General features: G+C 35.5%; 1 protein-coding gene across 1 annotated transcript; it reads left to right on the top strand.

Moving 5' to 3' along the window:
• The first annotated feature begins 594 nt into the window (after window positions 1–594).
• B4GALT3_4 (Beta-1,4-galactosyltransferase 3) lies at window positions 595–20,174 on the top strand. Its single transcript, XM_051211209.1, has 8 exons — window positions 595–653; window positions 5,656–7,537; window positions 7,864–7,909; window positions 9,455–9,804; window positions 11,255–11,442; window positions 12,399–12,626; window positions 15,226–15,391; window positions 17,602–20,174. The coding sequence occupies exons 2-7, from the start codon at window positions 7,379–7,381 to the stop codon at window positions 15,350–15,352; spliced, it is 1,098 nt and encodes a 365-aa protein (XP_051071247.1). The 5' UTR covers window positions 595–653; window positions 5,656–7,378; the 3' UTR covers window positions 15,353–15,391; window positions 17,602–20,174.
• Window positions 20,175–20,677: the final 503 nt, after the last annotated feature.

A 20,677-nucleotide genomic window follows, 5' to 3' on the forward strand; every position in this document is an offset into this window, starting at 1 on the left:
CTCCAAAAAGTTCACAAGCCAAGAACAAATTACTTGTCAGCTGACTAACGACTTTTCCATCGAATCACCAACGAGTGGAATTCATTACCTCGGCACGTGGTTAAGGCTCCATCCATCGACTCTTTCAAAAGAAAGTTGAATTAACTGAGAGACCGTCATAACGAGGACTACCACAGGTGATCGAGCCTCCTGTCCTCTCCAAACTGAAACTGAAACTGCTCTGTCCTATCGCAGATCAAGAGTTTATCTAATTTTGATGTGTAGAATACCAAGAAATGATTTGGGACCTGATATATCCCCTCTTTTTCTCCCCACTAAATCGGTACATCTTTGAGAACATAGCAGGAGAGTAGAAAAGCCTAGAGAGAATAAAATACCCGTGGCATACTGGTCATCAATTCTTGGGACCTATTGCCCAAAGCAGTGGTGTCTGCATAAACAGTTGACTCATTCAGAAAAGATTGGGCACTCACAGAGGTATACTAAAAAGAATAACAAAAGCTGTAGGCCTTCTGTCTTTACTACACAAATCTGAATCTGAATCATTAGACCATAAATTGTACAATGGTATTGAATGTTGGTTGCCCTTGCTAAGTATTTATGTGCCTCCGGTTGAAAATTTCCTCCGTTACTGCCTATGTACATTTGCTAAGGTATATTTAGGTCGAAATAGTCAGTGATTCCCACTGTTAGTTACATTTAATTTTTAACCCCTCTCTGTGAAGTTATGATTTGAGTTAAATCTTGTCTAAATCCTATTATCTACTAAAACTATCTGACCAAATTGGATTTTAGTGATAAGCTTTAAGTCAACATATTTCTAGTAAAAAACGTGAAAAAAGGCTGTACAGTGCTAGAGGACAAATGTATTTATGGGCTTTGGGAATTGTCTTGGCGTTTTAATCGTTTATACGTATTTGTGCTTTAGTCAGTTCTTGTTCTCCCCTGTTTGGATGTCTGTGGTTGGTTTTAGACATCCAGATCATTGTGACTATTTAATATGCGTTAATTTAACTTCCCATTATTTTTACGTCATAATTTTCACTCACTGGCTGGCGATTAAAATGAAGCACCGTCATGAAAACTGCTTCATGCTATGCTACGTGGAAAATATCAATTGCCCTTGTTGACCAGGATATCTTTCATTTAATTAGCTGAGAAAATTTATTAACACTCAATTACAGTAAACAGAATGTCTCTCCTTTTAATTCTGTTTTTATATGACCTGTGCCTCGACTCTCCGTAAGTCTAGAAAGTTGTACGAAGAAAACATTGTTAAGGAATCCATAGAATGTCCTAAACGCTTGTATTCTTATATAAACCAAAGGACAAAGAGAAGAGGAAATATTCCTGCTCTATGGGGAAACAGTACTGCCGCGTCACTAGTGAAGGACGACTTTGGTAAGGCTCAAGTGTTCTCGAACTACTTCAGCAATGTATACACCATAGAAGCACCCTTCCCATCAGCGCGTACAGATCCCCCACACATACACTGGATAGCGTGACCATTAAAGAACTCGATGTCTTTGGTCTACTAAATAAGTTTGACATAGGTAAATCCACGGGGCCCGATGAATTACATCCTAGGCTGCTGAAGGAATTATCTAACTTCGTTGCGAACCCTTTAAGTATATGCTTTAACCTATCCGTAACGCAGGGTCGTTTACCCAAAGACTGGAAAAACGCCATAGTAAGTCCTGTCTTCAAAACAGGTACGAAACATAAACCTGAGAATTACCGACCCGTTAGCCTAACTAGTGTGGTTGTTAAAATCATAGAAAAGAGTATTCGGAAGGAGCTGTTTTAGTACCTCAATGAAAACCGGATCCTTTCGGAGAAGCAGCGCGATTTCAGAATAATTTATTCTTGTCTCACTAGCTTAGTAATGGCTCGTGAAAACTGGTGCGCTCTTAAGGACCAAAAGCTACCTGTAGACGCAGCCTTCATTGATTTCAGCAAAGCTTTTGACAAGGTTCCGCACAACCGGCTGTTATATAAGTTAAGAAATGTCGGGATTGGAGGCAATCTATTTATGTGGATAAAAGACTTCTTAGTTGGGCGTTAACAAAGAGTTCGGGTGAACTCAAAGTTATCTAGCTGGGGAACTGTGGTTAGTGGAGTGCCCCAGGGTACAGTTTTGGGGCCCGTGTTATTCCTCTTGTATGCAAATGACCTTCCTCGTCTACCATCATCATCAGCCTTGCTAAGTGCTGATCATGTCAAGATATGGAGAGCGATATGAAGTAAGAAATATAGCTTAGAACTCCAAAATGACCTGGAGAAATTTTCTGAATGGTCTCAAACCTGGTAGTTGCCGATAAATACATCCAAGTGTATTGTGATGCATATCGGTCACCAAGGTACAGATACACACACGATGAATAACACTGAACTACCGGTTGTCCAGACACACAATGACTTAGGAGTCATCGTTAGCCAAGACTGAAAGACTACTGCACACTTCCGTGCAATAGCCGCCAAAGGTTTCAGAACTTTACAGTCAACACATCGGGCTTTTAGTCATGTCGACGCTAAGACGTTTTTGACTTTATATACAGTGTTCGTACGTTTTAAACTTGAGTACTGCATACATGCGGCTCGCCCCTGCTTAAAAAAGACAGTGAGCTTCTGGAAAAGGTTCAGAGAACGGCAACTAAGCTGATTCCCGGAATAGCGAAACTTCCTTCTGAAGCTCGCCTGGCCAAGCTGAACCTTTTCCCGTTGTCATATCGCAGAACTAGAGGCGACTTGATTACAGTTTTCATGTTGCTGAGTGATAAATTTTCACCCCCACTTTTCTTGTGTCCCGAAACAGAGAATTTACTAGGACACTCCAAAAAGTTCACAAGCCAAGAACAAATTACTTGTCAGCTGACTAACGACTTTTCCATCGAATCACCAACGAGTGGAATTCATTACCTCGGCACGTGGTTAAGGCTCCATCCATCGACTCTTTCAAAAGAAAGTTGAATTAACTGAGAGACCGTCATAACGAGGACTACCACAGGTGATCGAGCCTCCTGTCCTCTCCAAACTGAAACTGAAACTGCTCTGTCCTATCGCAGATCAAGAGTTTATCTAATTTTGATGTGTAGAATACCAAGAAATGATTTGGGACCTGATATATCCCCTCTTTTTCTCCCCACTAAATCGGTACATCTTTGAGAACATAGCAGGAGAGTAGAAAAGCCTAGAGAGAATAAAATACCCGTGGCATACTGGTCATCAATTCTTGGGACCTATTGCCCAAAGCAGTGGTGTCTGCATAAACAGTTGACTCATTCAGAAAAGATTGGGCACTCACAGAGGTATACTAAAAAGAATAACAAAAGCTGTAGGCCTTCTGTCTTTACTACACAAATCTGAATCTGAATCATTAGACCATAAATTGTACAATGGTATTGAATGTTGGTTGCCCTTGCTAAGTATTTATGTGCCTCCGGTTGAAAATTTCCTCCGTTACTGCCTATGTACATTTGCTAAGGTATATTTAGGTCGAAATAGTCAGTGATTCCCACTGTTAGTTACATTTAATTTTTAACCCCTCTCTGTGAAGTTATGATTTGAGTTAAATCTTGTCTAAATCCTATTATCTACTAAAACTATCTGACCAAATTGGATTTTAGTGATAAGCTTTAAGTCAACATATTTCTAGTAAAAAACGTGAAAAAAGGCTGTACAGTGCTAGAGGACAAATGTATTTATGGGCTTTGGGAATTGTCTTGGCGTTTTAATCGTTTATACGTATTTGTGCTTTAGTCAGTTCTTGTTCTCCCCTGTTTGGATGTCTGTGGTTGGTTTTAGACATCCAGATCATTGTGACTATTTAATATGCGTTAATTTAACTTCCCATTATTTTTACGTCATAATTTTCACTCACTGGCTGGCGATTAAAATGAAGCACCGTCATGAAAACTGCTTCATGCTATGCTACGTGGAAAATATCAATTGCCCTTGTTGACCAGGATATCTTTCATTTAATTAGCTGAGAAAATTTATTAACACTCAATTACAGTAAACAGAATGTCTCTCCTTTTAATTCTGTTTTTATATGACCTGTGCCTCGACTCTCCGTAAGTCTAGAAAGTTGTACGAAGAAAACATTGTTAAGGAATCCATAGAATGTCCTAAACGCTTGTATTCTTATATAAACCAAAGGACAAAGAGAAGAGGAAATATTCCTGCTCTATGGGGAAACAGTACTGCCGCGTCACTAGTGAAGGACGACTTTGGTAAGGCTCAAGTGTTCTCAAACTACTTCAGCAATGTATACACCATAGAAGCACCCTTCCCATCAGCGCGTACAGATCCCCCACACATACACTGGATAGCGTGACCATTAAAGAACTCGATGTCTTTGGTCTACTAAATAAGTTTGACATAGGTAAATCCACGGGGCCCGATGAATTACATCCTAGGCTGCTGAAGGAATTATCTAACTTCGTTGCGAACCCTTTAAGTATATGCTTTAACCTATCCGTAACGCAGGGTCGTTTACCCAAAGACTGGAAAAACGCCATAGTAAGTCCTGTCTTCAAAACAGGTACGAAACATAAACCTGAGAATTACCGACCCGTTAGCCTAACTAGTGTGGTTGTTAAAATCATAGAAAAGAGTATTCGGAAGGAGCTGTTTTAGTACCTCAATGAAAACCGGATCCTTTCGGAGAAGCAGCGCGATTTCAGAATAATTTATTCTTGTCTCACTAGCTTAGTAATGGCTCGTGAAAACTGGTGCGCTCTTAAGGACCAAAAGCTACCTGTAGACGCAGCCTTCATTGATTTCAGCAAAGCTTTTGACAAGGTTCCGCACAACCGGCTGTTATATAAGTTAAGAAATGTCGGGATTGGAGGCAATCTATTTATGTGGATAAAAGACTTCTTAGTTGGGCGTTAACAAAGAGTTCGGGTGAACTCAAAGTTATCTAGCTGGGGAACTGTGGTTAGTGGAGTGCCCCAGGGTACAGTTTTGGGGCCCGTGTTATTCCTCTTGTATGCAAATGACCTTCCTCGTCTACCATCATCATCAGCCTTGCTAAGTGCTGATCATGTCAAGATATGGAGAGCGATATGAAGTAAGAAATATAGCTTAGAACTCCAAAATGACCTGGAGAAATTTTCTGAATGGTCTCAAACCTGGTAGTTGCCGATAAATACATCCAAGTGTATTGTGATGCATATCGGTCACCAAGGTACAGATACACACACGATGAATAACACTGAACTACCGGTTGTCCAGACACACAATGACTTAGGAGTCATCGTTAGCCAAGACTGAAAGACTACTGCACACTTCCGTGCAATAGCCGCCAAAGGTTTCAGAACTTTACAGTCAACACATCGGGCTTTTAGTCATGTCGACGCTAAGACGTTTTTGACTTTATATACAGTGTTCGTACGTTTTAAACTTGAGTACTGCATACATGCGGCTCGCCCCTGCTTAAAAAAGACAGTGAGCTTCTGGAAAAGGTTCAGAGAACGGCAACTAAGCTGATTCCCGGAATAGCGAAACTTCCTTCTGAAGCTCGCCTGGCCAAGCTGAACCTTTTCCCGTTGTCATATCGCAGAACTAGAGGCGACTTGATTACAGTTTTCAAATTACTTAGTGCCAAATTTGCACCTGATATGCCCTCATTTTTCTTGTCTTCCAAAACAGACAATTTACCAGGACACTCCAAAAAACTTCACAAGCCAAGAACAAATTACTTGTCAGCTGACTATCGGCTTTCCCATCGAATCATCAACGAGTGGAACTCATTACCTCGGCACTTGGTTGAGGCTTCATCCGTCGATTCTTTCAAAAGAAAGTTGGGTCAACTGAGAGACCACCATTGCCAGGACTAAGACAGGCCATCAGGCATCCTGTCCTTCCCAAACTTAAACTTTATAGGGAAGTGTGGGTATTCTTCTGTAATTCACTGACAAACTATGTATAGCCTTTGATGTCGTGAGAATCCGACTTGTGACATATTGTATCAGGTCTTATGTCCTCTTCTTTATATGTTTCACTAGATAGGTTATTCTCTTCTAAAAATTTGTAGGATGTCTTTCTGCACTAGTTTCTTGTCATGTGGGATATCATAAGTTTATGTATTCAAATAAATATGCCGTCTTAAAGCTAACCATTCTTTACATTCATACCACATAACCTTCATCTCACTGTTAATTGCCTGTCGTGGACCAGTAATTTTTTATGTTCTCTGGTCATTTATTTGGTTGAATCGTTTACTCAAGCAATGATTTAGTTGGTTCAGCTTGACGAAAGCCACTAGTCTGATCAGTGAACAGTTAATATGAAAGTCAATATTTTCTGTTTTTTCATCCTCAGTTAGGTAGAATGAATGGTACGTCCTTGTCAACAGTTTTCAACCTTCAACTAAGTGTAATATGGTAATCTAATAGCATTTTGTTAATCTATTTAGCCTATATCCTTTTTGTAGGTCCAAATACACACTCAGACAAAACACATTGTGTTTTCAATTAATCCTGGCGTGAATTACTTAACACATTCACCGGATTCTTGGGTTCGAGCCACATTAAGTATAAGAGCTAATGATATTATTCGGTCGCCCAAACCGAGATAGGTAGAGCATGCTCTCAACGTGGGACTTAGTGGCCCGAAGTCAGATCCCTTTAAAACTAAGCCACCACCCAAGTGTCCTAAAAGAAGCAATTATTTGAGCAAGATCGAGAGCAACGTTAGTCATTTCTACAGTCTAAGCTCCTAAGATAATAAAATGACTGCATAGTTTTAGGTATTTTTTCACGTTTGGTTTGAGACTTTAGATAAATATATGTTATAGAGCGGGGTCGAGTGGTGGTGATTATAAAATATAACCCGGTTGGAAACCTCAGTTTTTCCACATAAGTCAAAGGAAAATATGCATGGTTTGAATGTCGTTTTTCAAAATATTTATTTTAGAAAAAAAACAGTTATCCGAGGAAAGAACTATGTTTCTCTCGACTACTTCTAAAATAGGAAGATATTACAGTTGGAATTTTGTTTGCTCAGAAGGATCATTAAGTATCACATCCTTTTACGATTTCTACCCGAGATACTATTGCAACGTGTGTGTTTACGTACCTGTTAGACTAACCATGATATCAATCCTGTGGTTCTTAATTATATTATTGCCAACTAGATTTTTCTTTCTTTGGCTAACCAAAAAATGCAAAAGAGCTTTTTTGTTAACCTCGGTGGCGTTACATTATTTTATATATTATACCACTTTTTTTCTCGTATTTTTATTATTCCTTATTCTTCAAGAATTCCCGTTGTGAACCAAAAACAAAATCTCATTTTGAATAAAAGTGGAGCAGAATCTTTAGTGAAGAAATCATAAGCCATTGGTGGTAATGGAGTAAATTTGTACTTCAAAATGATGCAAACTTTTATATCACAACGAATTTGCTTCGGTTGTTCAATTTTCTTATTCCTCCTGGGATCAATATTTTTATATGTACATATCTCCCGTTCTCAAAATATCCCGAACTTTTTGCGTAAACTCCCATATAATGTGACGGATTTGGGAAATTTTGTAAGTATTGGTGTTTGTAAATGTACTTTCTAACTTGACATATAAACTTCATAAAATTGTATCAATTAGGTCGGTAAGTTTTTACGCAGCAGAAGTTACCAATGTAGATTGGCTTTAATGCGTGTTGTAGTAATGTTTCTTTATTAATAGCATATGTTTGAGATAGTTAAGTAAACTGGCTTCATCAGGTTTTCAAGTAATTACAATTATCTTTCACATAAGGTTTACTAGACTTTGAATTGTTATTTTGTTAGTGCTAACAAAGTACTCCAGTTCGAAATCCCAATACGTTCTAAGTCCTTATAGTAGGTTTTTATACTTTCTAGGTTGTTTCACAACAACAAGAATGTCCAAAAGAAAATCCTCATGCTAGTAAGTTTGACCCTAATTTTCCTTATATTTTATTTTACAGCAAGCTTACAAGTTTGGAATTGTTGTATTCTAATCATAGCTAAAGTTTGTTGACCTCTCTTGACTACATTATTAGAGAGCTTGAAACTTTATATACTATGACTGCGAAAACATTAACTCTAACATCAGTTCATCAATCATACAGAACGTAAAACCTGGCACATGAGTATATCGGTTCAAGTTGTCACTACATCAGCATGTCTGTGTGCTATGGTATAAATAGTAACAATATTAGAGGTGATAGAAAAAGATAGGACTCAATTCTCTAACAGTTGGTTATGATAATCACGCGGACCCTGACCAAGTAGTCTGCACCTACCTGTAAGACTCAGTTCATTAGTTAATGTCTTCGTGGACCGATCCCACACTTCGATACCAGTCCTTAGCTTTTTTCCAACCTACCCCTACACCAATCATCGTCAAAATGGTGGCAGAAGGTGGCTAATCATACATAATATATGTTCCAACTGTCTCAGTCGACGAATATTTGCAAGCTAGTTAACCAACTTGCCATCCTTGCTTACTACTTTGTGTCTAACATCACAATATACATGAGCAATGCTTCGAAGACATGTAGGACTAAATACTGGTAACCTACGAATATCCTCTGTTTAAAAGGTCACATCTCACAGCTATTAAGTAGAATTGAGCGGACTGCTGCACAGTATCTTCACCCTTTGGTAGATAAACGAACATATCGTCTATGGATCAAGTGGCAATCACCAATGGAGCTCTTTGGATCCGTTCTGAGATTTCGTCAGATACCAAAGCTAATGAAACTCATATGATAAGTTCAGTGGTTGACGTGCTCAATTAATTCATTCCTTATCATTAGTTGAGAAGTTGAAGCAGACTAGTAATGGGGCACCATTTAGAGGGAAAGAAACAAATCTCAAATATTAAAATCAAATTATTGGTCTTCATCGATTAATTTTATTATCTATCGAATCCCTTTCTGTCGTATCTATGTATATTCTACCTTAAACCGTTAAACTTTCTTAAGTTTCTACGTTGTCTGGCTTTTGCCCACTTGGGCGAACTAGTGGATTCGGTACCAGATGTAATATCCTTTAAGGTAAAGAGAATATCCTATCAATTTCATGTATGCTTTAACTATCGGTTTTGATCGTCTCCCTCTATATTTTCAGTACTCAGTTGAGAGTGATTTGCGTTGTCTATCAACTTAAATATGTATCTAGTGTCTTGTATCATTATGCATCACATACTCCCAATGTGATCTTGCTGTCCGATTTAATGATTTTCTGAGTTTCAACTGAGGCTGTGAGGTGTCCAAAAATCGTTTATATTTATCTACTATTTGCTGAATTTGATTGATCTTATTGTTTATTTAAAATATCTAGTTGTTCTCTCCATCAGTGTCAGTATTGTTGTTCCCTGTTATTTAACAAGGAATGAGCGTTTACTTTGTCACGTTTTCGTTTTAATTTGTTTGTCACCTCAGCTTTTTGCATGATTCACAACAATCCATCCTTTTGTTATCACTAGTTGGGCGTTTAAAAATCGAAACTAATGTGCCTACTTGGGATTCCTTAATGGAGAAATATACATCATCACCCTCTCAACGTAAAATTATCCTTTCAAAAGGTGGCACCTATTCACAACCCAGTTTAAACCCTGTGGTGATCCACAATGGATCTATTAGTTCCCACAATTACACCGATTCATTGGAGGAATACGTCGGATTGTGGCGTCCAAGTGTATGTGATCCAACTGAAAAGCTGGCTGTTATTGTCCCGTACCGAAATCGTGATATTCATTTGCGTATGTTTTTAGGACATATGCATGCTTTTCTGCGTAACCAACTGCTTATGTATACCATTTTCGTTATAAATCAAGTTAGTTATTATTTTTAGATATGATTTCAGTTGTCTTTTGAACCCTTTTCAGAACTTTCAACTATATTTTTCAACCACTGTTATCATGGTAATGTAATTTTGAATCATTTTGCTCATATATTGCCTCAATTTGGAACTCCACACTAAAGGTCACGGTTAGTGTGTATACTACATATTTTAAGGGCATTTACAAGGTCCATCCAATGTTATTTATTATCTTTGGGTTCATTTCCTTGTACTTGAAGCCATTTCTGTCAGGTCTAATGGTAATACTCAGTTGCCTAGATCGAAGTATCTGGAGCAGGGATTACACTTACTACCTAGTGGTTAACACTCAGGAGTAACTACCAAGCCATGAACCTGGAAAATTTGTGCTTCTTGCTCCAAAAGTGGGTTTTGACATCGGTTGGACCATAGTTTCTGTAAATGTACAGTAAAATTGATGAGAAAATGCAAGATGATCATTCTCAACACCCATATTTAAGGTTCCGGTAATAAAGATGTTTTCGTGTTGTGTTTGGTAAATTCTCATCTTATGTTCTTTTTCTTGGGTTACGGTCCATTTTCTGTTCCCACAGGATTGTGGGTTTTTTTCGTAAAGACATTGTGCTCTATGGCTGTTAATAGGTATAGTAATATATTTGTTAGGATAGTTGGAAAAATATACCAATAATTATTGTGTTAAGTCTACGGTGGCCTTGGACCTTAAATGTACATTTCTTATTGGTCGATGTTTACTTCACTTGTTAAATATTGTACAAATGTTGTTTCCTATTATATGGTACGATGTGGTTTGTTTGCTTGGTATATAAATAGAGTATGTTTGAAATACAATGATTCATAACTCAGAGGCTGTGACTTGCGTTCTTGACTCAACTGGCTGGGGCTAGACAGGGAAGCGAGACCAATCAGGGCACTAGGTCGTCCCTTACGTGTATTACGTGTCACTGTCACAGAAGCGATCGATAAATAACGCTGCTTATCAAAAACCTGCAGTCACACCCGTTACAACAATATTACTTTCACTAACCCTAAACTGTGTTGATAGGTTAATCCTATTGATTGACGTCCGTGGTATTTACGAAACATGCACTAAAATAGTACATTGTTACTGAAGGCAGAGTTTTAATATATACTAGGTCATTTGTTTGACATGAATGATTATAGATTGCAACAAAATCAATTTCTTACCAACAGAGTGTTGTAGCAGTATTTGAATCAACAGCATCTTCCTTATTTAGCGTTCAAACAATAATGGAGTTTCTTTATTTATGGTTCACCTCACTCCCAATAGACGTTTTTGGGTATTCAAGCGAAGCAACAATAAAGACTACCATTTTTCACTCTAGGCTGTTTACGTATGTGATTCTATTGTGGAGATTAATCATGAAATAACCAAGGTTGTAGTATTGCTAAAGTCTTCATTTTCTACTTATAAATACATGTTTAGGACGGTGAAACTCATTTCAATCGTGCCCTCCTTCTGAATGTTGGGTTTATCGAGTCGAAACGGGTTACAAATTTTGACTGCTTCATATTTCATGATGTGGATTTATTGCCTGAAGACGATCGAAATTCATATCGTTGTGCCAACCAACCGAGACACCTATCTGTTGCTGTGGACAAGTTTAACTACCGGTCAGTGCTTATATTTAAACTCCTAGACTTTTAAATTTTGAATTTGTCCAGTTGGTAACATTCTTCAATAAATAAGAAAGTTGATTCAATACTTTAGTCGAGGAAGTCATATCGTATGAATTAGGACAGTTTATATTTCTAACCAACTTCCAAATAAACTTGGTATTTATATAACTTTTACATCGTTAGACTTTGTTCAAGGAATTATCAGCTTTCTACCTAGTTATGGTGAATTTTTGGGACCCACTTGTTTAAGACCCTAACTAGAATGCAGTTCACCAACCATCTATATTTCAGCTGTGAGCTTCATATTGTAAATGCATTCATGGATAGATTCCAATACTTCAACTCAGATTCACACTTGTAAGTTCTGTCGACCATTATTTTAGCATAAATAATAATCTATCAATAAGGACCATCCAGCATGTATAAAAATGATAGTATGAACAAGCATAAAAGTAGTGATTCCTTAAAAACGAAGTGTAAATTAATTTAATAAGTTGAAATACGTATATTTCTAAAAAAAAAACACAAGAACCAGACGGTCTACCACTGGACTTAAATTCTATACATAGATTTATCGATGCACCATATTACCTTGTCAATGCGGTATCAATTTTAGTGACTATATAAACTACTCTATTACTTCGAAGCAACTGCATTATGGTAGACAACAGTCATTACAGAGAACTGAATCAACGTTGTAGAGTCTTTTCGTATTTTGTAACCAAATCCTGAAACTTCTAATTTCCAAGAGTTAGGAAAATTGTGATCTATTTTGCTACTGTCATAATTTGGGGGTAACTGGAATATATCTAGTTATTGACTACACGGATGCCTTTTCATGACAAACAAGAATCAAACATGTTTATGCGTGGTGTGTTTGTTTTTTCTCAATAAAGCTACCCAAAAATTTTGCTAAATAACTTTATTCACATGAATTTATTATTTTTTAGTCTTCCTTATCTTACGATTTTCGGCGGAGCTGTGGCGTTCACCAAGAAACAGTTTGAAAAGGTTGGGGGATTTTCAAATATGTATTTTGGATGGGGTGGAGAAGATGACGACTTATACGCTAGAGTAGTCTATCATAATTACAGCGTTATGCGTTACCCTGAAGAAATCGCTCGTTACAGAATGATTAGTCATAAGAAAGACCCAAATAATCCGGTCAATCCTAAACGGTATGTCTTTCCCAATCCTCAGACTTAAGAATTCGTTTTTGTAATATACACTTGCTCATTGTTGTTTTTCATCTAAGATATTTAAAATAATTTATTAAGTATCGCACAGTATTGATAGTAATATTAGTCCCAAATGAGTATTTAGAAGTAATTGAATTTATCATCGAATACCTATCATATTCATGTATAAACCAGTCTATTTTATTTCTTCGTGTGGCAGTGTTTGTAGATCGACCAACTAAGTGTTTCAGACTATTGATAGATTATAGCTGACAACGACGACTATATTTAGTAACTGCTCCCCAGCTATGTGACCTACTAAGTGGCCCCACAAGTCATTTCGAAAAGACCATTTATCTTCCCAATATCAGGTCCATTTTCAGTTGAATTAATACCTGAATCACTATTATTACAGAACTCTCTGTATATTGGCAATATCCTGCTCGAAAGTCTGATATCATCTGATTATTCGTCACAGAAAATTATAAACTACACATAATATACTTCATATTTTAAATGCTAACATTTGGTGCTAACTAAATAGTGCGTTGGTTAGTGTTTCTGCGATGGAAGTTCGATAAAAGTAGTTAAATACGGCCAACCTGAATGCCAAATGTTTTTCGGCACACTAACCTCTGTATAATTAGTGACTACAACCCATCGCTTTTGTGTTTTCCGCAGTTAATTTTGTGGATTCTCATTGGTTATTCACCGATTCCTTTGATTGTAGCTGGTGATCGTTTATTCTGGTTTATTACGTAGGGCATTTTAAATAGAATGAAATTGGTAACTTGTAAAGAGTCTTATTTTGGTAACCGGTTCCTGCTATTCATTATATCATTGTGGAGTAACGGTAAACTTTACTGTTTTAAAATGTACTGAAAAATTGAAACAAATCTAATATTCATAAGCAGGACTATTCACTGTGTAATATTGTAGGGGTTCAACATAGAATATCCGTTGTGAATTTCAAAATTACATTTTTACCTCTCATTCTATTCGTGTGAAAATATCCTTTTTTGATGGAATACTCAAATTTCAAGGGTCTTATTCGATTATTTGAATCCTTATGCTAATGTAGAAAAATAATTTCGTCAAATGTCTAACATTTTTGTGCAAATAAGTAGTTTTCATTTATGTGTTTTACACTCGGTGATATTCTTTGGTTTTACGGTTTTGTTATTATTGTCGACTTACTGATAAGCTGGATAGATATAATCACATATGCTTTCAAATTTGTAAACGTGCTTGTAATCTCAGGCATCACTGGACTCATCAACTAGTGGAATGAAATGGATGGCTTTTGTGCACGTTATATTTGATCGAATTAAAGAACAATTATGTCAACAGGACTTTTTTGAAACTCAGTCGCTGCATATAATAGGATCACCACACAAGGCTCCAGTGGACGGATTCTATAAAAACAGTATGTTTTCTGGCAAAATGAAATGTTATCAAATATAAAAATTCGTCATGAAAACTGTACTTCCATTCTCCATTTAGAGATCACCTTTCATGTTTATACTGTGGCTAAGCGGGTAGCCTAGTGAGTAATGATACGCAGGTGTTTTAGTTACTAACTACAATTCCCAGCGACATATTTTAAATTAACGAAAAACATTGTGAACAGAAAGTGAACTTTGTATCTCTTCACGTTATCTCACTTATGCTACTGCTACGTCTTTAAAGGTAATGACCACTAACTTATTACCTAATTTTTTTGGTACCCATACCTTAAATACTGTCAAAAAGATTTCATGTAGCCAGATAATAAGTTCTCTGTACTGTACCTGTATATGCTGAATAGATGCTTAATTCCATTATCTATAAAGTACTGCACCTTTGCCTGAGTCTAGATATGTATATTTCTTCCTATCACCCAATTGGATTACGAGATAACTTACTAAATAGGTAGTAAGTTTACAAAATGAAAGCAGGTTTTTGTAAAGTAAATCTTTCCCTCTTAGGCATCTAATGTTCATTGTCTGATTTATTACTTCTGTAACTGTGGAGTGCCTTGTCTTATTATTTAGGATTTTAATATCATTACATTACATCAATATTTATTTTATGAAGGTCTATTAGAATGTGATTGTGAACAATTTCAACTAATCGTGTAAAATCTAAGTTAGTAAATCAGCATTGGTAATTCACAAACAAGCCACACTTACAATTTTTACCAGGCAATAATCTGAGAAATCTGTTTTCCATCCATGAACGGTGTTTATTGTAATCATTACGATACGTTTCACATACTGTTTCATAAACGTTTATAAAATCGAATCAAATGACTGCCGTTATGAATTTTGTGTACTTAGCTATTGGCCCTGCAAAGTAGATTTGTTGTATAAAGCTTAAACTTTGACAAATACGTATCCATTCTAATAATTATGTACCATCTTCGCACCACAACTACCGCATGTTAGTCACATTATCCACCTACTGAGACTTTAATAAATAATATATTCTTTAAAAACATATACTTAAACCACCAATTTTCGACTTATTCCGAGTACTTTTCTAGGAGTATCATGATCTTTGTAACTGCAGTCATAGGGCATTTTCCCTATTGTTTTTTTATGTGTACTTTTTTACACAGTAACGAACTTTTGAAGGATGCATCAAGTCGCTTTAAAACAGATGGTTACTGGAATGCGAATTATACGCTACTGGAGTCTTACCCTGCTTACAATGGCCTGTTTTACTGGGTGTCGATCACTCCATAAATGGGTGAGAAGATTCAGCACATTCCGATTATTTGTGCTGTAAGTTAAATTCTTTTAGATCTTATCTACAATCTAATACTAAACTCATATAGTTATCATGATTTTAACTCATAAAATTGCTTAACACATTTGTTAAAGTATCTAAAATCTTAAACCTATATTTTCATTTTGAATTATTTTTGGTATGCAGTAAAGGTGTATAATTGTGTAAGGGTTTAAGTTTTCTCGTTGTTGATACTAAGTTCGGAACTTGATTAATTTCTTTTCATATATGTGTATGCGGACCACTAAGTTATTTTTGTCTTTAAATAATGCAAGAACAAATATTGATGCAGAATAGTATGAATTCACATTATTTCGAGGTTTCTCGTCAGCTGCTTACAAACCAAAAATGTGATAGAATTTTTACATTGAGATAGTGTGAAACAATTGACATAGATGAGTGTAAATAACTGGGTTACAATAATAACTATATATATATATGCTAGAATCAGGTCAGAGGTCAAAAAAGGGTTAATTCAGGTTGGGTGGTATAATAGTTTAGTGAAGTTCATAAATTGTGTGATAATTAGAGAGAATAATGGAACTGAATAATCATAAGATAGGTTACGTAATAATAATTAAATAGAATTTGAAAAGTTAAGATAATTTAAGAGGATCAGGTGGTGGAAATGTGTGAATAACAATGTGGTTTAAGAATTATGTAATAGGGGAGGAGAATAAATATTTTAAAATAAATAAATGAATAAAATAACCCAAATAACCAAAACACACACAAAAAAGGGGGTTACCAGGGTAGTGATAATTTTACTCAAGTCTCTTTTTGAATGCATAAATCCGGTTTAAGTTTTTTTATCGCAATCGCTTCAGCGAAACGAAGAGTAGTCGCGCTTCTTTGTCTATTGATAATTTTAAAAGCATGCAAAATGTCGGCAGTATGCCCGGTGTCAAGTAAATGCCGAGCTATTGCACTGTTTAGAGCTTTGGTCCCTCGTAGCATCAAGTTCTTCGGAACATGCTCAGAAATGCGAACACGCACTCTTCTCTCAGTTTTTCCAATGTATGTGCTTTGGCACGTACATGTGAATTGATAAATGCAGTTGGAGCTACTAATAAAAGAGGACTTGTCGATTTTAGTTTGTTTAAGTGAGCAGTTCGTTTGCCATACTGTCGTAAGTTTCGCTGCTGGGTAGGCCACTTTCAATGCAGAATTTAATCTGTGATTAATTAATCCGGCAATTTCATCTCCTTTGAAACGTAAATGTAAGAAGCAAGTTCTCTTTTCTACTCCATCGTACTTCGTCTGAGGATTGGTTTTTGCATATTTCTGGATGAATTTCAACGGGTATGCATTTTCAGGTAGAACATTAGTGATGAGAGTAATTTCGTCGTCAAGGCATTCCTTTGAATAAATTTTGCGAGCGCAGTCAAAAAGGGTTCGTAAAATACCCTTTTTGTAACTCATTGAGCAGAAGTTATGGTAATTGAGATATAGACCACTCCAAGTGTTTTTGTGATGAATATTTTTCAAAGGAGATGAAATTGCCTATATATATAGTTATCATTGTAATCCCGTTATTTACACTCATTTATGTCAATTGTTTCACACTATCTCAATGTAAAAAATTCTATCACATTTTTGGTTTGTAAACAGCCGACGAGAGACTTCGAAATATTTTGAATTCATACTATTCTGCATCAATGTTTGTTCTTGCTCCATTTAAATTCATAAAGAGAACCAATTGTATGAAATTATTTGTCTGTTTGTGAATAATCGATTATTTTAAAGCCCTGACCTTTCATAAGTATGGTTAGTATTTCCGAAATCTGAGTTTCTAACTTTAAAGTTTTATGTTGTCCCCAGTCAACTGTTTCTTGATTGAAAAGGCACTTTTCGTATGCATGTAGAAAGGGTTGTTTGCCTTTGATGTTTTTGACTGGGGATTTCGTAATTCGAACTATAGATGTTGGATATAGTATGCTTTTGTTTGGTTCTGAACTTCTCACTTTGCGACTGTAACTTTACCAACAAATTCATAGTCTTACTATTATATTGTGTTAATTATTTTTTAGGACTTTACGTATTCTATAGAAAGATTTGAACAGTCCATTCGAAGTTCTTTTTCATTTGATATCTAAGCATTGAATAAACTCTTTCTTCAGGTTAAATAAATGATTTTGTTTTTGTTTCTTAAACTAGTCCTACATTTAATTAGAGCTTCATACTTTTAATATTTTCCGTCATTTAGGTCACAGAATACTCCGTATACGAAGATCACATCGTTCACCGAATTCCCCATGATTTTTTTACTCAATGACTTTTCCTACTTCTACTTTCATTTTGTCCAGTTTCCATAATGTTTTCCAACTATTATTTTAGATTTTGTATATTTTACACAAAATGCTGTTCCATTTTTCTCAACGTCTAATTTCTGGATTCATAATTTTTTTAAAACAAATTAGACAATCTGTAAATGCTGTTTAGTTAAAAAAATATGTTGTAATTGTTTACGTTTATATTTTACCGTTAGTTCCATTGATAAAAAGGTAGTTACTGTTCAATTTTAAAGATCTTCATTGTATGCCATAGCAACAGGAGCATTGCGAAAAGATCTGTTTCCATGATCATCAGATAAGACTTAATGCTCCATGGATTTGTTTCTGTCACTTGTGTAGTTGTAGGATTTTTCTTTGATAGATTAACATTATCAGCATAAGCAGCCAAAACTTGTAATTGGCAATTCGATCGGAAACATTGAAAAATCGATTGGTCAAATATAAGTCGATTGATTGTAATATCGCCGAGCATTAACTTGTTAATTTATTGCAAACAATTAGTATTCAGTATTTCCTATGTTTAAAAATATCAACGTTGGATTGTGGAAGAAATTTGAACAAGATTGATGGTGTTTAATATTAGTTCGACGTTTAAAATACGTTATCTTGCAGTTGGGATGTGAATTTACCCAAAACCTTTGCTTTTTCTACACAGGTCCAAATTAAAGACTCTTATAAATATTCACTCAGCTCCATAATTTATTATTCTTGACCAAATTAACTCAAATTCAACTCTATCTAATATGCTTAACATAAAATATAACAATGTTTATCAGGCTTTCTTCTGTGCGAATAGCGTATTTTTATCACAGGTAAATGGGTTAACTGATTTTAGCAATTACTTGCACAACCACCAAATTTTCCATGGTGTTCTAGCTTTAATCGACTCATGAATTCACTTAATAAATACATTACTTCATCAAATGAATTGTATTAAATTCTGTTTTCTTTTTAGAATGAGTATTTGCTCTAAATTGTAAATGTCGTTTGTGTCTATTTTCTAGTAACATTTAAAGAACATTAATTTTTGTGTTTTCACTTTTTTATTTTTTCTAAAACATCTTAGTTTAAACTTTTGATGTGCTTACATTTTTATACTGATTAATGTTTGACTGAGTTATCAGAAATAAAACAGAAAAAAAACTATATGTAATATCAAAAATAGATAGTAGTTGATTGTTAGTCAAGCTGAAAAAAACTATAGAAAAGTAATATATTTTTGTCAAACTTGTATGAATAACAAAGTTTTGAAAAATCAGCTACGAAACCAAGTTTGAATATAAGTTCACATATTTTGCTGTATTTGTGACATTAGATGAAAAGATAAATCAAACTGCTCAATCAGTGCCATTTTCGAGATTATTTTCACGTTTTACTTGTTATGTGGTGTGTGCTTTTTATGTATGTCGATATAAGCAGTATGTAACACGAACCAGAAGTAGAATGTTTAGCAATTTACCTGCTCTTGTGGAGCTAGGTATATAGGTCGTTCGATGCGTACTTTATCCAAAAGAATTCAAGAACATTGTCCGGCGTGGCTAAGAAGAGGAGGCAGCGGCTCAATAAGAAGTTCTATAATCGAACACCTTGTGAACACAGGTCACTCAATCAAGACAGACTCTGCGTTCAAAGTCATCTACAAGGTAAGTAGAAGCCTTCCTAAGACAATTAGACTACATCTTCTTTGCATTGCCGAGGCAATAGTCATACATTTTGAAAAACCAGAATTATGTGTACAAAAGAGACTGGTACAACCTCTTCTTTTACCATGGTCTTAATGTATTAAAATTTTTCTCTTTCTCATTACTCTTGTTCTTTTACAGCCACCTGCTTCACCTTCCATCTTCCCTTCAAATCTTGTACCCCCAACCGGTTTGTTTTTATTTCAACGATCATTCCGATCACATTTCATCTCTGTTTCAACATTTTATGTTATTTTATCATGCTGAGCTACTCTTACCCGATGAATATCTAAGCCATTAACTATCAAACTTTCCTTGTTTTTAAAAATTTTTTTCTAATACCTTTGTTTATTTAACCTCACTGTCACCATGTATATCACAAGTTTATTATCAGTATTATTATCACCCTGTAAAAATAAGTATATATATTTGCGATTGTACAGCTTTGAAAATGAATTCGCCGAAAAGAGAACTCTTCGCTGAACTAATCTTTCTTTCTTATAGAATGTTTAGCAGCAGAAAGTTAAGAAGATCGTGTTGAAGAGAATAGGAATGTAAACAGGGAGGAACTGTAATAACAGGAATGAAGGAATGATGACGTTTGTAAGAGACAATTGATGGAATATGTGACAATAAAGTATTTGATGTATGGTTTTCGTATTTTATGAAAGCACTGTGTAATTTTGCATTAATCTATACATACTCGGCTACCCCATCTGATTGTCCGTGCACTACGATTATGATATATATGTGAATTATATTCAAGTACACTAGTGAAGTTATTTCTGAGTTACCAGTCAGGCCATTTTGATATGATAGAGATTTATAGACCTTAAGAATGATTCTGGAGGTGTTATTTTCTTTCAGCAGAATAATTGGTCGTGAAACTTTCAAAGAGAAGTAAGCAACTAGGATTCCTTAACAAATAATATTTTTCAGTAAGAAAATCTTATGCATATAAAAAGATTTCAACAATGGAATAAATCTCATGTTGTTGAATAGACATAAATGGATTCACGCTATTCTGTTACGCTCGTTGTTATTGCTCTAGTAAGGTTAACCAATGAATATTCAGAAAAATACACTATTTACGTGAGTTCCTTACAAACAAAAATTAAAGACAAATTAGCTAAATCCAAAATATAGATAAATGAAATGACTTAGTAGATATCCTTCAGAAATTACACCATGTGAATCTACAAAAACCAATTTATACATGCAAATAGTAGTCTACGTACTAAATCTCAATAAGAAGTTCAAACGTAAGAAGAAAGTGTTGGAATATTTACTCTAAAAATTAAAAGCC

Source organism: Schistosoma haematobium, chromosome ZW (genome assembly GCF_000699445.3).
Source record: "Schistosoma haematobium chromosome ZW, whole genome shotgun sequence".
NCBI lineage: Eukaryota > Metazoa > Platyhelminthes > Trematoda > Strigeidida > Schistosomatidae > Schistosoma > Schistosoma haematobium.